This window comes from Knufia obscura (genome assembly GCF_036327395.1).
Source record: "Knufia obscura strain CCFEE 5817 isolate CBS 148926 chromosome Unknown scaffold_5, whole genome shotgun sequence".
Lineage (NCBI taxonomy): Eukaryota > Fungi > Ascomycota > Eurotiomycetes > Chaetothyriales > Trichomeriaceae > Knufia > Knufia obscura.
This window is the reverse complement of record NW_027042691.1, coordinates 468,519-484,535: the sequence shown is the minus strand read 5'-3', so window position 1 is coordinate 484,535 and position 16,017 is coordinate 468,519. Positions and strand designations below refer to the sequence as shown.

The 16,017-nt window shown below is 40.2% G+C and overlaps 4 protein-coding genes across 4 annotated transcripts; 2 read left to right on the top strand and 2 right to left on the bottom strand.

Moving 5' to 3' along the window:
• Positions 1 to 511: 511 nt before the first annotated feature.
• Positions 512 to 2,086, top strand: PRI1 (p48 polypeptide of DNA primase; the record flags this gene model as incomplete). Its single annotated transcript, XM_064873381.1, has 1 exon — positions 512 to 2,086. One exon carries the CDS (start codon positions 512 to 514, stop codon positions 2,084 to 2,086), a length of 1,575 nt encoding a protein of 524 aa, XP_064730485.1.
• Positions 2,087 to 3,028: 942 nt separating this feature from the next.
• PMZ80_004957 (uncharacterized protein) lies at positions 3,029 to 4,486 on the bottom strand (the record flags this gene model as incomplete). The annotated part of the gene is made up of 1 exon (XM_064873380.1): positions 3,029 to 4,486. The coding sequence occupies one exon, from the start codon at positions 4,484 to 4,486 to the stop codon at positions 3,029 to 3,031; it is 1,458 nt and encodes a 485-aa protein (XP_064730484.1).
• A 610-nt stretch (positions 4,487 to 5,096) lies between these two features.
• DAM1 (DASH complex subunit dam1) lies at positions 5,097 to 5,792 on the top strand (the record flags this gene model as incomplete). Its single annotated transcript, XM_064873379.1, has 1 exon — positions 5,097 to 5,792. The coding sequence occupies one exon, from the start codon at positions 5,097 to 5,099 to the stop codon at positions 5,790 to 5,792; it is 696 nt and encodes a 231-aa protein (XP_064730483.1).
• A 740-nt stretch (positions 5,793 to 6,532) lies between these two features.
• PMZ80_004955 (uncharacterized protein) lies at positions 6,533 to 8,158 on the bottom strand (the record flags this gene model as incomplete). Its single annotated transcript, XM_064873378.1, has 2 exons — positions 6,533 to 8,084; positions 8,142 to 8,158. 2 exons carry the CDS (start codon positions 8,156 to 8,158, stop codon positions 6,533 to 6,535), a joined length of 1,569 nt encoding a protein of 522 aa, XP_064730482.1.
• Between the last annotated feature and the right edge of the window lie 7,859 nt (positions 8,159 to 16,017).

Sequence of the window (16,017 nt, the reverse complement as noted above, 5' to 3'; positions counted from 1 at the left end):
ATGCATTTATATCCTCAACGCTTTGTTGTACGCTGAACTCCTTGTACAAGCGTAACTAACTTCTTTCAACGTCATTTGCTGAGCAACTGTGCCCGTGGGGAAATGCTCTCCTCATCTTGATTGGAGAAAGCAACGGCTCAGTTACCAAATTCATCTACCACATCTACTCAAAGGGAGGCAGCGCTCTGGCGTTATTAGTCATGCTCGGTCTGCATAGTCCCCGGTGCGGTATTGGCAAACGGAAGTAGCAGGGCGCTTAGGAATCGCAACGTTTGAACGCTTGAAACCCATAGGCAGCTTGCGTTCTCGGTTGTCAAGGTCAGATCCAGCAATCATTGACCGGTTAGAGAACCGTGGGAATCTGCGTATAAGTGGGCCTCTTCGGCAGAATCACGGCTGGACATAACGCGTCGGAACGCGTTCCTTCACTTTACGCGTAGAGGATCGTACCTGCCCTCTTAACACTCGAGCCTACCCACAATAGAATAGGTAGCACATACACGACAACATCATGCCACACGCAACAGCCGACATGGAAGTCGCAACTCCACAGTCAGACTTGACACCGTCAACATCGCAAGCCAACGACGATATCGAACTTCCAGATGCACCAGAACCCAGAACAACAACAGACAAGGTAGCCCTCGAGGACATCTTCAACGATGATGTGTCGGACTCCGAGCTGCTGACCAGCACAGCGGACGTGCCATCTTCACCTCCTCTCCACAATGGCACTTCTACCTCTTCACCCACCTCCTCCGCTCCAGCAGTAACAACAACAGTGCGGACAGAATCCTACTCGGACCCAACCATAATGCTCCAATACTATGCCCGCCTGTTCCCCTTCCGACCCCTGTTCCTCTGGCTCAATGCCTCACCTTCTCCGTCGCCACGCTTTGCGAACCGTGAGTTCGCATTGACCCTCAGTAACGACGCCTACCTCCGATACCAGTCCTACCCGTCCCACGATCTTCTGCGGAAGGACATCCTACGTCTTAACCCCTCTCGATTCGAGATCGGCCCGGAATACAGTACAAACCCCCGAGATCGAAAGACACTACGGAAAGCAAGCACATTCCGGCCATTGACTAAGGAGATGGTCTTCGATATAGATTTGACAGACTACGATGACATCCGAACATGTTGTGTCAAGGCGAATATCTGTGAGAAGTGCTGGAAGTTTGCGACCATGACTATCAAGGTGCTCGATGCAGGACTACGGGAAGACTTTGGTTTCGAACATATACTATGGGTGTACTCGGGTCGACGTGGTGTCCACGCTTGGATATCTGATAAGGAGGCACGAGAGCTGGATGATGACAAGAGGAGGGCATTGGTGGGGTACTTTGAGGTGCTGAAAGGCGGTGCGCAGGGAGGGAAGAAGGTGAATTTGAAAAGACCATTACATCCGCATGTTCGAAGGAGTCTGGACATATTGCAGCCGTACTTCTTTGAGATTCTGGTTGAGCAGGAGCCGTTCATGAGAAAGGAGGGCGAAGAGAGGTTACTGCAGTTGCTGCCAGACCGAGATCTGAATGATGCATTGCGGAAGAAGTGGGCTAGCTCGCCTGACAGACCGAGCAGGAAGAAATGGGAGGACATCGATGAGCTTGCGAAGACAGGTGTGAGCAAGTCACTGGACACTAAGGCTCTACTGGAAGCCAAGCAGGATATACGGCTCGAGTACACCTATCCAAGGATCGATGTGGAAGTCGGCAAGAAGAGGATACATTTGCTGAAAAGTCCTTTCGTTGTACATCCTGGTACAGGCAGGGTCTGTGTGCCCATCACTTGTGGTGGAGATATGAAGAAGGCCGAACAATTCGATCCCTTGACCGTACCGAAGGTAACCGAGCTCCTGAAAGAGATCGACACTTTCAGAACTGAATATCTCGAAAATGAAGAGGACGACGGTACAATACCTGAAAATGCCAAGTCAATGAAGGACTGGGAGAAGACGAGGTTAAGGCCGTACTACAATGTGTTCAACGACTATGTCACCAAGCTCGTGAAGAGTGAAAACATGAGTCTGAAGCGAGAGAGGGAAGAGGATGGGCATAGTGGCGCAAATGGTATGGATTTTTAAGGCTGGTTGGCAGGCCTTCGCGTGTATGAATTCATATGAGCTTGAAAACTCTAAAGACCTTCCTGTAACTGATATTGCTGGGCCCACTTCTGCCCTCCATCGTCGCCTGATCGTCGAACACTCCTGCTACCCACAGCTCATTCGTGACTGCAGCCTCCTTGCACTCACAGAGACATTTACTATTACCCCTTGTCACTATCGGAAGAAGACAAACCATGCGACGTCCAGCCCGTTCATTCACCAACGCTACAGAGTGCAAGGCACTGAAATAGCCAGGCACCGTGACACCAAGACACATTCTGACCTCCCAATGCTCACTTCAATCACTACAGACACTCATATCCCACACCGCCAAATTTCTGTGCAGGATTCGCAAAAAACCGTCTGCCATCCTAACCACGAGTTTGACCGAGTGGAATACACATGAAAGTCGAGCATATGTTGATAGAGACCGCATGGGTGGGCCCCTCTTCTGATGAGGCAATGTCCTGCACACCGTGTTTCTAGATGATGCAGTTGTTCTGATAATCATGACTTTGGTGTTCGTCTCTGTTCTCTTTTTGCTGTTTTAGGGAATGGGGTCATCGTCTCGCCTGAGAGGCATGAGACCACTGTAGCAGCAAACTTCTGTCCCGTAGAGTTCCTCTCAATGATCACCAGAGATTTCTGTATCAGATCCTTGACGAAGTCAATGTGCTGAGGACAAGCTTGAGCTGACCAGTCTTCTCGTGGCGCGAGCTCGTAAAGTCTCTTGGTCGCGGAACTTTTTGTAGATGAGATGGTGTGGATCACAACCACTGATATGAGTTTGGCCTGTCGATCGAAAAGGACCAGGGTTCGAACCTCGCAATGAATGGCCTCTTGCTCTTTAATGAAACTGAGGACAAGTGAGTGACGTTGGCATCGTATGATATCGTCAGTGGCAGCGAATGATTCGGAGTATCACAGCACAACTGTTCTCTCACCTTGTTTATCATCGTGCAGCACGATATTCCTGATTAGCATCTCGCCTCGATGTCTCTGCCACCTGTTGCCTGCAATCAGCCAGACACGCACAATCTGCTCGGGGACATGTTTGTTTGAATCGCCGCCATTGACATAATTCACGTAGTCTTCGTAAATGTTTCGCTGTTCGTCTAGCCACTGACCAAGTTGCTCCGTACCCGAGTGTATAACGATGTGATACTCGCGGCCGCACCATGCAGCAAGTGGACACCAATAGCCGAAGCCAACAGGGAGCTCCCACGACCAGGTGTATGTGAGGTCTCGTCCGTTCTCGAACTCGAATGCTAAGCTAAGGTAGTCGTGCGATAGTGTAGTATCTTCGCGTAGTCGAGATGGTAATGCTGTAATGTTCCAGGTCCAAGTCGTAGTAGTCGTTGGGCGTAGACGCACTGGCGGCGTTAGGTCTTTCTGGAGAATGCCGACGTTGTGATTGGGAAGGCATCGAATCATGGGCGTCGAATTTCTAGTCGAAACTCGTCGTATAGTATTAGTGGAGGGTGAAACAAGTGGGAAATACTCTGTATCCTCACGTTGCGGTCCCGCGCTGTATGCCAATTGCTCTTCTGACTCGGTTGCCTCGTATTGTTCTTGTACGAAAACCTCACTAACCCCTAGAAACCACAGTAATGACCAACTGACGGGGAAGTAATGCACAAAATAGTCAGAAGCCAGCCTTTCCCGGCCAGTGGCTATCAGCGCATATGGATCTGCTTCTGCTAACTTTCCTTGCCTCACGAGAATGTGACTTGTGTGCCATACCTTTCCCAATGCAGTCTTGACATCCTCGTAGATGTTCATGCCTTCTTGCCACTGAACGATCAGAATCTGGAACGAACCTTCTGCCTTGTCATAAACAGAGAGATTGCCGCCGACGCGTCCTCCAACACGATCATGGAAGCCACCAGGAAACTGATTGGCGATGAACAATTCGCCTGGCGGGCTATTGACGGCATTGAAAGTCTTTGTATCGTGTGTCGAGTTGAATATGGGGCCGTTCACACCTATACGATACCATAGATTGAATTGAGGTGGGAGGTAGAGGTCCAGGAGTTTCGATCGCCATGTGCGTCCTGTGGCGAAGATCGTGACCGGCTGCTCCGCCTTCACTTGTATACCTGTGGGTGTCCAAGGTATGTTGCTGGCAGGCAGCGTCAAGTACCGGCGCTTCGAACATAGCTCGGAGATGCCTGGTTGATCAAGGATAAGCTCGAAGTATTCTTTCAGCTGCTCCAGGCTGGGATGATCGTTTTCTGGGACAGTTTCGTAGTCATCGGATTGGACATGCTGATAACGACGCCATGCTACATCGACAACCTTGTCGGACGCATCTTCACCAGATTCGTGCCATAGCTTCCTGAACTGGTCGTAGCTTAGTGGTAGCTCGCCGCCAGACATCGTGCATTCTCTATACACTCCTTACACCATAGCCCAACAACAACGAGCACGACCCACAATAGTTGTCACGGTGGTAAGGATCGTATGTGACTACAGTGTTCCGACTGGCAGTACGTACCTCCGACGAGAGTTTGAACATCATCACTGTTTTGGCTTTGTGCCAGATCATACTGTGGGGAACACGTAGTCCGAAGCATTCTGATCATCGGTTTTGGGCTCAATTTCGTTCATCAACATGTTCTTCTCTATGCAAAGACCCTGGATTGAAATTCGGCGAGGTCTGAATGTGCCGTAAAATCACTGCGGTTCAAGGATAGAGTGATGCGAGCAGCTTCGAAAGCCTGTCTGTGTCTGCAAAGTCGTGATTAGCACCATTACGGCGGATATTACTAGTGCTGTGATGCAGAAAATAGTATTACGGTGAATGTCAAAGCCCGCTTATGCAATAGCTGTACGTCATCGCACTTTCACGCGTGGCAGTCGCGTTAAACACAAACTTCCAAATTAAGCAGTCGCAGCCCGCACACGAAGAACCACAAGCCCGAGAACATAAGACCAAAAAATCCTGCTATCCCGAAACCAACAACCAATCTACAAGACCACCACAGCCATGTCCACCTCACGCGCCCGCTCCCGTACACCCCCAGCCCGCCCAACAACCCCTCTCCGCCCTAGCAGCCGCAACTCCTTCCGCACCTCCACAAGCGCCCAGCATACCTCACAGTCCTTCCCACTCGACACTCTAGAACCACAGTTCGCCGAGCTAACCGACTCCCTCTCCGACCTCGAATCAAACCTGATGCACCTCCAATTAATGCACGAATCACTCTCACGCTTCAGTGAGAACTTCGCTGCGTTTCTGTACGGCCTAGAGATGAATGCCTTCGTTGTGGACTGGCCGGAACAGCCGTTGGTTGAATCGATACAAAGGTGGAAAGCGAAGCAGAGAGGAGAAGGGGAGACGACGATGGGCTTGGGTGGTGTGAAGACGCCGACGAAGAGTGTTAATCATAGTCATAGTGGGACGACGGGTAACGAGGTGGATAGTACGATGTTGAGCGATACTACGTTTGCGAGTTTGAGGGCTACGCCTGCTAGGAGGAGGACGATGGCGCCGGAAGACGCGAAGACGGGTTCGGGGGTTGGGAGGGCACGAGGGGGAAGTCATGTTGGCAGAGGGGGAACGGCGAGTAAGGGTGGTGTTCCTGCTAGGAGTGGGTCTAGTGCTGGGTCTGCTGCGAGGGCTGCGAGGGGGGCAAGAGGTAGCGGGTTGCCGACGAGAGGGCGGGGAAGAGGCGTGCGATGAGGAGAAGAGCATGGAAGGTCACGATGAAAGAAAAGATCTGGCACCTATACAGGCTTACGTTCAGCAACTGAGCATGTTGGCAGCATACCAAAGATCTATCCAAATTATCCATAAGGATGCTACTTTCATGCCCACAGGACAAGCTCGTATGAAGCATATCCTGCAGGCCCAGCGCATTAATCCTCGCGCAAAGGATGTTTGCTCCAGCCTCAACAGCAACGTAGCTGCAATCACGGCCCAGTTCTACCAGGATATCAAATGCCTTCTTCGACCGGAACCTCGACTGCTGTATTGGCCTTCATTTCCGCATCAGGTCGTGGAAGCTTGTGCCACAATTCCAGATGTTCCCGAAGTTTGAGTACTTCTGTGAAGCCGCGGCGGCCCCTTTTGGAGCATGGGTGCACCGGACATACAAGTCTCACTAGAGCATGCACTTGAAGCTGATGTCTCCTCAATGCACTTCGATCACGAAAGAGACGGCCTGAGCAATTGCCTTCATAGCACTTCCGCTCAGCAAAATGACTTGTGTCAAAATTCTCCTTATCTGACAAATTTGCCAACGCCTGGTCTGGCTCGTGGGAGACATCGATGATGGCAGGGTTGCTCGTACCAAGTCCGCTTTCCGCTGCGAGAAAGGGCGAGAGCAGTGTCCGAGGGATTGCTAACGCTTCAGCATCCAGAGGAGGATCCTCTTGCATTAATGCGAACGACGTTTGGGAGTCATGACCGGTTCTGGACTCCTAGTCCCCGTTCTCCATCTTGACATCGCCATTACGCTGATCTGGCCCGCATAGCCGCGGCAAGTCGCGGAGGCCGTAGAACAGAAGGTATGCCTGCTGTCGGAGCACTTCCTCAGTAGTGGTAGCTGACACGATTTCATCGTCGAACTTGAACCACCTCATTTCCTTACCTTCCCCCATGGGCACTCTACAGAAGGCATAATAGTGGCCAGTATGTGCATGGTCACCTTGGTGGACAACGACACACTCCAGGTCGTACGTGCATTTGGGGACGTCACCGTACCAGCCTTCTTGTGCGTTCACTATATATGGCTGCATATCGAGAACGAGTGGAAAATCGAGCTTGCCTTCATACTTCTCTGGTGTACCGAGCACGTATGCGCCATTTGACCCATTCGTCGCAGACCCTGGCGGCTTCTTTATGCCGAACCGCTTGATATGCATTGTCAGAATGGCAGGGAGTTTCCGGAACCTCGTCCGCTTCTGTGCTGTGGTTTTCTTCTCACAAGTTCGGCAGTCGATTTGCTGTGAATCTTGAGCCAACGCCTCCGGCGCTGTGTATGCTTTCAGACACTCCTCTAGAGTCGGTATAGGAGGGGGCGTCTGTAATGCTGCTTGGTTCTTCTTCGTTGATGCATTAGCAGCGGCTGACGGGTTAGCCGCGGCTGCAGCTTCCTTGAGCAGTTTCTTCTTCCGCTTTTTCTGTTTCTGAAAGTCGAGATCTACTGAGGAATACTCCGCATCGTTGATAGTCGCCTTTTTGCAGACATCGCAGGTTACCTCGGATGAGAAGCGGCCGTAGAACACCTTGTGAAAGAAGCACTGGCAGTGTTTCGGGTGATTCGACTGGAGGATCGGGTTCTGTGTTGGGTTAATTGCTGAGTCGTGAAGCTTTTCGATGATAATGGTAAACCATTCTTGAGCGTCTTGTTGACCCTTGCCTGACATATGGCCTATGTGCTTCCATGAGGCGAACAGTAGATTTACAGCGTGTGCCGGTGCAGGCTGATCGACAGTGTTGGCATCTGAAAACAGTTCGGTAAATGCGCAAGCAACGCACGTCTTTTGGTCCCGATCATCCCCGAGCTCGTCCTCCGAATCATCGGAGTCATTCTTCTTCTCCGGCTCCTTTGAGATGGGGCAAGTATGCAACGGATGTCCCATGCCAAGGAAGTATTGACCCAGGAGATTGTTGTGGACCATCATCTGCAGCACAGCATTCATGTAGCACGTTTCACCAAGGTTGAAAAAGCCTCTGACACCCTCCCGACCGCAAGGCTTCGGTACTGTGTTCGCACTGATATATGCCTCGTCTTCTTCACTGAGCTGAGGAGATTTCCGTTTCCTCGTTGCGAAGACCAAGCTTGGATCATAGACGATGTCTCGGCAGCTCATACAATATACCTCTTTCGAGTTGATGGCGAATTGGTGTTTTGAAGATGTCTTCTCACAATGCTTGTTCAGTAAGCTGAAAGAGCCGGTTTCCTCGCATTCTAAGCATGTGTAGCGAACAAAGTCCTCCAGCCAGTGCTCGCGAGAGGAGCGGACATTCCTGATCCTGGTCAGTACTTGATCGTCCAAGTGTTCACAGCCATGTGTTGGCATGAACGCTGGTGCCCTTCCCATGGTTCGAACCGAGGTTTGACCGCCGCTACGTATGGTCGTTGAAACTGATAAGGTTGCACAGCTGTGGCCACCTGAGTGAAGAACTGAGTCGAAGATTTGTATTTGGGATATTTGAATACGAGGCAACAATATTGAGAGAAATGAAGATGGAGAAACTCGAAGCTAGCATTTTGTGCATGACTAGCGTGCACCAGCGCGTTTGAAAGGTCGCTTGAACCCGCTGGTCGCTATTACCTAACTTTCATTGGCTGTCAGAATCATGCTGCCTTCGGGCCTTAAGCCTATATAGCACTTTCAACATACCTAGCAGGATATCACAACCCGGGACCTGGTGAGTGTTTGAGCAGGTCAAGACCCATCTCGAGTAACGTATGGAGTATGTCTTCCCGGGAACTACGTATTTAACATGGTATCGCAGGTTACAAGCCGTCTGCATGGCCATATGGTGGATATGAGGCAACCTCCTTTCTCGGAGACACGTGTCGATATGCCTTGTTCTGTTGGCCTATATATGTCGTTGGAACGAGCAGGCGACTTCAATCTTGGGATCTCGCTTCTAATAGAGATCGCGACCACGATTACGACCAGGTGCCCAGTTAGTACGCTATGAGTGATGTCTCAGCAAGTGACATGTCATTGGAAGATGCCGAATCACCGTCCGAAAGGACCAGGTTGGCTCAACGCTAGCTGAGTTATCATGCCCATTACTGTCGTCTCTGGTGTCAGGGTTTCCACCGCATGCGATTGTGCTGTTCCGCTTAGAACATGCTCCAGGCTCCGAACCATAGCATGTCCTCGCGCATAGTTGCGGTGCAAAAGTACCTTGCCGGGTTGTGCAAGATCAACTGAGCGAGCAATGGTAGGTTTGGAAGAAATGGGGCAGCCTTTGTTGTCGTGGTATACGCTTGAAACATCCGCTCAACGTAGGAAAGTCTAACCAGCTATACCACTTTAACGATCCCGACTTGTGAACGGCATCGAACACAGGTTCCTTGGGCTCATATCGACGATAGTACCCAGACATCGTCACCTAGGGCTAGACTCTGACATCATGGCATCCGCGGTGCCGCCCAAGCGATCGCAGCCAAACGGACTGACTCGTCGTGTCGAGCAAAGACATTCATTCGGGTGTTTCTGAGCAAGTAGAGCGAAAATTCACTCGCCCGCTGGTAGCAAAGGGGACAACACCAGAGTTGGGGTTGGCGCGAGGCCTCCTGGGGACGAACCATGCACCAAGCCGCTGATGAGCTTCGGTGGTTACAGCACTCGCCGTGCGCAAACAACGTAGCTAGCATCAAGCACCTTCTGCATCCTTGCTCATTGATTCACTCGACACGCCGCTGGCGCAAGGTGTGGCATTGTTCATGATCGAAGCGCAGATGCCTCTTCCAACAGAATTGTCGAACCTGTAGATTCGTGAGCGGATGTGATGATGGAACCAGTTCAAGCAGCTATCTTCTCAAGCCCATTCGTCGTTTCCATGCAAAAAGCCCATCCCAGCACATCGGCAGTCGCCGATGACTACATTTAGTCCAAGTATCCAGATGCATCAATGTTCCCCATCTCCCCTTTTTTAGTGAGAGGATTGGAGGGTATGAATATGGATAGCCTCTTCTGCAACAGTGCTTCGAATGCTGGATTCCAACAGTGCAACTTGAAGGGCGCCATGTATGAGGCTGGTGAACATTGCCGATGGCATGATATTGTCCGCTGACGTTATGATATTGACCACTCCGGATTCGGACGAAATTTGAGATGAAGCAAATCAGCAAACTTAGTTCGCTTGCTTAGCGGGCGTCTCGTGGGTTGTGAGTCGGCGATTTAGATTTGGTCAGTCCGACCTTAGATTAGCCAATCGAAGTGAGGTTAGAATGAATTTCTTGGCGTAGCTAGCCTTATAGATCTATAAGGCTCTATATAATTTTTATAGGAATAATTAGGGAATACCGGTATCTACTCTACCCTTTTAGCTAAATATACTATATACTAGAAGCGTAAGTTACTACTAAACTTATTTAGTTCATTTAGTAGATTCTTACTTCGCGAGCTAACTATTATATATATCTAAGCGAATCTATAGTACTTTTTAGCGCTATTTACAGCTTACGTAGCGCTAAAAAGTCGTAGATTTATTATTTTAAATTCTTATACCTACTTATATCTAACTATATTTAACTATATCTAACTATATTTAACTATATTTTCGCTTATCTAAATATATTTAATTATATTTAGAGTAGCTAGCTAACTCGTTATATTTAGTAGCGTTAGTTAAACTTAGTTTAATCTAGTTATATTTAAATAGAACTAGATATATCTAAACTAATCTAAATATATCTAAAGTATTTAAGAAGATTAAGGCTTTCTAAAAGGCTTAGAATAACTATAATAAGCTTAGTTCTATTTAGGTTTCTTTAGGTATACCTAAGAAGATTAAGGGTATCTATATCTATTTAAAGAAAACTTTAATTCTTTATATACTCTAGTATAATAAGCTTAGCGAGGCTAGGTATAATTATAGCTAATAGAAACTCCGTAAGTCTATAGTATATCTAAATATATCTAGGTATATCTAGAATATCTAAACTAATTAGAGTACTAGTATATTCTTAAGTATATTAATAAATACCCGCTTTACGACGCTATTTTAGGTATATTTAAATATCTCTAGTTATATCTAGGTATATCTAATATACCTATAAATAATTAGTTAAGCTATCTTAGTATAGCTATTTATAAGTATATTTATTATATATATATTATAAGTAGATATATCTAGGTATATTTAGATATATTTAACGTATCTATAGTATCTAAAAAATACTAAACTTAATAAGAAGAGTAAGAACGACTTAGGTAAATCTAGTTTAATCTTCGCTATTCTTAAGTATATTAACTTTAAGAATAGATAAGTCTAGTTATATTTAGGTATATCTAGATATATTTGATATATCTAAGTAGATAAGATATATAGGTTATAGCTACTTTCTTTAAGAAATACTAGATTACTAAGAGAGAGATAGAGATAATACTAAAGAAGTAGATATATTTAGATATATCTAAATAAACGAGGTAATAATAGATAAAGTAGTTAATTTAGGTATATTAAGAGATACCTAATAATATCTAGTATAATTAAGTAAGCTTAGAGTACTTATAATATAATAGTTTTGTTACAACTAGGCCGTATAACGGGCTAATACTATATATTAGAAAGGTTAGGCGTCTGCTTAGCTATTAGACTAAGGGAGCCTAATACTATGTAGGAAAGGTATAAGGTTACGTAACGAACCGTAATTAGTAAGTCTAACCTTAATTAGTTATAATTAGTTATAATTAGTACTAAGTATAACTAAATCTACTAAGTATTACTAAGCAATATAACGTATACTCTAGTATATAGTTACTACGTTTTATAGTCTATTCGATACCTCTCTAACTTCTATAGTTAATCTTAAATCTAAGTTTAACTTAGTTTAGTAGAAGTTTATTTATACTATCCTATATTCGTATTTTATAATACTTACTATAGTAACTAATTATACTACCTATTCTAGAGCTACCTTTATTATACCTTAGATAATTTAGAGCTTATAACAAGTTTACTTAGCTAAAGCGGGTTAATAATTAATAATTTCTAGATATATTTATAATTCTTATAGATTTTCTTAAGTATATCTAGATCTAACCTTACTATATTTAGATAGCCTAATATATAGTTAGATTAGGTTAGGTTAGGTATAACTCTTTTAGACTAGGTTAGGTATAGGTATATATAATAGATATAGTTAGATATAGGTTTTAAAAAGTAATTAAGATTATATTATATTTAATTTATAGTATATTTATATAGTTTCTAAGTATTATTTTTATATTATTTAGTAGTTTTATATATACTATTAATATTAGTAGCTTATGTTATTCTTTTTTAATTATAATACTTAATATAGTTAGTTAACGCTTTATCTTATATTATATTTAATTTATAGTATATTTATATAATTTCTAAATATTATTTTTATATTATTTAGTAGTCTTATATATACTATTAATATTAGTAGTTTATATTATTCTTCTTTAGTTATAATACTTAATATAGTTAGTTAATACCTTTATTTTATATTATACTTAATTTATAGTATAATAACTTACTTTATTATAATATTTAGCTTTAAATAAACTATAATATTATTTATATTTTATTAGGTTTCTAAATACTATATTAAGATATGTTTAAATTTATTTAAATAATAGTTATTATCTTACTCTTTTTAGGTTAAATAGTATTATATTAAGTAATATTAAGAGTTATTTAAATTTATTTAAATTATAGTTATTATCTTTATCTCTTTAGATCTATTAATATTATATATACTAAGTACTAATTAAATTTACTTAAACTTATCTTTATTACTATAACTATTATCTTACTCTCTTTAAATTAGATAGTATTATATTAAGTAATACTAAGACTTATTTAAACTTATCTAAACTATAGCTATTGTCTTTATTTCTTTATAATTATTTATATTATACTAAGTAATAATTAAATTTACTTAAACTTATTTAAATTATAGCTACTACCTTACTCTCTTTAGGTTTATTAGTCTTATATTTATAAATATTTAAACTTATTAAAACCTATTTAGACTATAGTTATTATCTTTCTCTTTTTAGGTTTATTAGTTTTATATTAAGAAATATTTAGACCTATTTAGACTTATTTAAACTTATTTAGACTTATTTAGACTTATTTAGACTTATTTAGACTTATTTAGACTTATTTAGACTTATTTAGATCTATTTAAACCTATTTAGACTATATTTATTATCTTTCTCTCTCTTAGTTCTTTTATATTATCTATAGTTATAAGTGTTACTTTTAGATCTTTAGCTCTTTCTCTTATAATTCTAGCTCTTTTTTATAATTAACTAGTGCTAGCTATTATCTCTTTTCTTTACTATATATAATTAATTCAGTTAGTTAATATAGTTATACTTATTTTTTTATTAGTATTTTTAGCTATATTAGTACTCTATATAAGTTAATTTAAATAAGATTAATTAGCTTTAGCTATATACGGCTACTAAAGGCCTTTAAGAAGAGCTATAGTACTTTATAGTACTTTAATTCTAGTACTTACACCTTTATTCGTTACGTAACTATAGTAGTATTTAGTAATATTTAGATTTATTTAGATATATTTAAACTATTTAGATACTCTACTAGTAAATAGATATACTTACTTAACCTTTATATATTAGCCTTTATACGGCTTTAAGAGGAGATATTATATTATATTATAGCTACTTTATAGCGCTAGTAGATACGCTTTTAGAATTAGTTTTATTAATTCTTTAGAAAACTCCTAAAGGTAAGTACGTTAGCTAGGTTTCGTATAAGAATATCTAAACTAGTCTAAATAAGTCTAAACTTATTTAGACTCCTTTATAGTAACTAGTATTCTTATCTCTTTTATATTATTATAAGTAATAGCTCTTTACTTATAGTATTTATAGCGAAGTTTAGTAACTCCGCGGTATTTATATATTTTAGTAGAGATATTTAGGTATTCTTATTTATTAACGAGTAGTAAATAAAATACCTATAGTATATAAAACGGACTAAGAGCGCCTACGAAGAGAGATTAAATTTAGTTAATTAAACTAAGTAAAGTCGTTAAAGTAAGACTTAAAGTACTTTTTTAACTAAGATAAGTATTAACTAAAGTATTAATTTACTTATTTATTTACTTATTAAATTATAAATTTATATTATACTTAAGCTATAGTATTATTTTAATTATTTAGCTATTATATTATATATTTATTAATTTAAAGTACTAACTAAAGTATTAATTAAAGTATTAACTTATATATATATTTACTAAGTTATTTATTTACCTTTTTATTAATTTACTAAGGTATTAACTAAAGTATTAGTGTATTATTTATTTACTTAATTATATATCTAGTTACTAATTTAGTTACTAATTTATTAACGAAAGGATTAACTAAAGGATTAACTAAGGGATTAAGTTAGGTATTAAGTTAGAAATTAAGTTAGGGATTTAGTTAGGTATTTAGTTAGTTAATTTAGTTAGTTAATTTAGTAGTTAATTTAGTAGTTAATTTAGTAGTTAGGTTATCTACTTAATTATATAATTATAATTATATAGTTATATAATTAGTAGGTTAAGTATTTAAAGTAATAAATACTTACTAAGTAAGTTAAATATTAACTAAGTAAAGTATTAATTAACTAAGTAGATAATTAATTAATTAAGTAAGTTCTTAACTAGCTAAGTAAATTATTAAAGATAATCTTATTAATATTTTCTTATAGTCGCTAAAGGTTATATTAACTTAGAAATACTATAGCTACTAGAAGATTTAGGCTTACTAGAGAGTTAAGTAATAGATAGTAATATTTTATTCGTTATTATAAAACGCTTATATACTAGCTTTCTTTAGGTTTTATTAATAAAAGAGTAAGTACTTATACTCTAGTACTAAATTTCCAAGTTAGTATAAATGTATTTAGACTATTTTAGATATATTTAGATTATTTAGATAGTTTAGATATTAACTAATATAGCTTTTTTCTTTAGTATATACCGACGATATCGGATTTAAAAGAGAAATCTAGAAGTTACTATTTCTTAAGGATAGCTTTTAGAGTATTATAGTTATTTAGGCTTAGGTATAAATCTCTAATAGACTTAAGGTTTTATTATTATATTTATACTTAGAAGTAACGATTTTAAAGGAATTTATTTTATAATAAGTTATTTCTAGTACGTATAGATATCCTTAGAGCCCTTACTTTATGTAATTATAGCTATATTTATCTATTATACTAAGCTTTAAATAGTTTTAATAACTTAATACGGAGCTTTAACTAAAGAAGGCGGCGGATAAGTATAAACGCTTATTAATATCTAGAGAATATAAGGCTACTACCAAAGGTCTTTAGAAACAACTTATAGAAACTTTACTTAATAGTTTTATATTAGTAGCAATGTCAGGATCTCGGGACGACTCTATCACTATCAGTGGCTAAATACTCTATTTACCTATAGGGGCGACAGCGATTCAACGCTTGTAAGAAGCGGAAGAATCGCGCACGCAACGCATCTATGTACCTATCCTATGTCACGTGCTATTCGTGACAAGCTATTCGTTACTCTAATAGTAAACGCTATTTATAAAGATTAGTAAGAATAGAGGGCTTAGTTTAGACTATTTAGATAAATCTAAATATATCTAGACTATTTAGGTATATTAGTTAGAATTACTTATAATAAGTCTTTTCGGAAAAATAAGACTTAACTATATAGTAAATATAATTACTAAAGATCTTGTAGTAAGACGCTTTATTACTTAGTTACTATAGTATCTCTAGGTTGTATATATTAGTTAGTTTAATTTATAAGGCCTAATACTTTCTTTTATTATCTCGGCGCTAGTTAGAGTAAGAAAAGAAGTAGTAAGTTTATTTAGTTTATACCTATAAGAATTAAATAAGTCTAGATACGTTTAGACTTTACTAACGAATTAAAGTACTTAGCTATTTTTATACTACTTAAGCTTAGCTATAAAATAACTAATATTTATAACTATTATTAAAGGTATATTACGTATTTTTAAATATAGCTAAGAATACTTTATAACGATTAAAGAAATATATATTATTATAAATAAGTCAAATCGCTTATATACGATTCTATATCTCTTAATTAGCTAAGATATACGTAAAGTTCTTTAGTTCTAGTAGACTATATTAATATAACTTAATACTACTATAGGTATTATAGTAGAACTTGTATATAGCGTCTCTAAAGAATATATATAGGCCT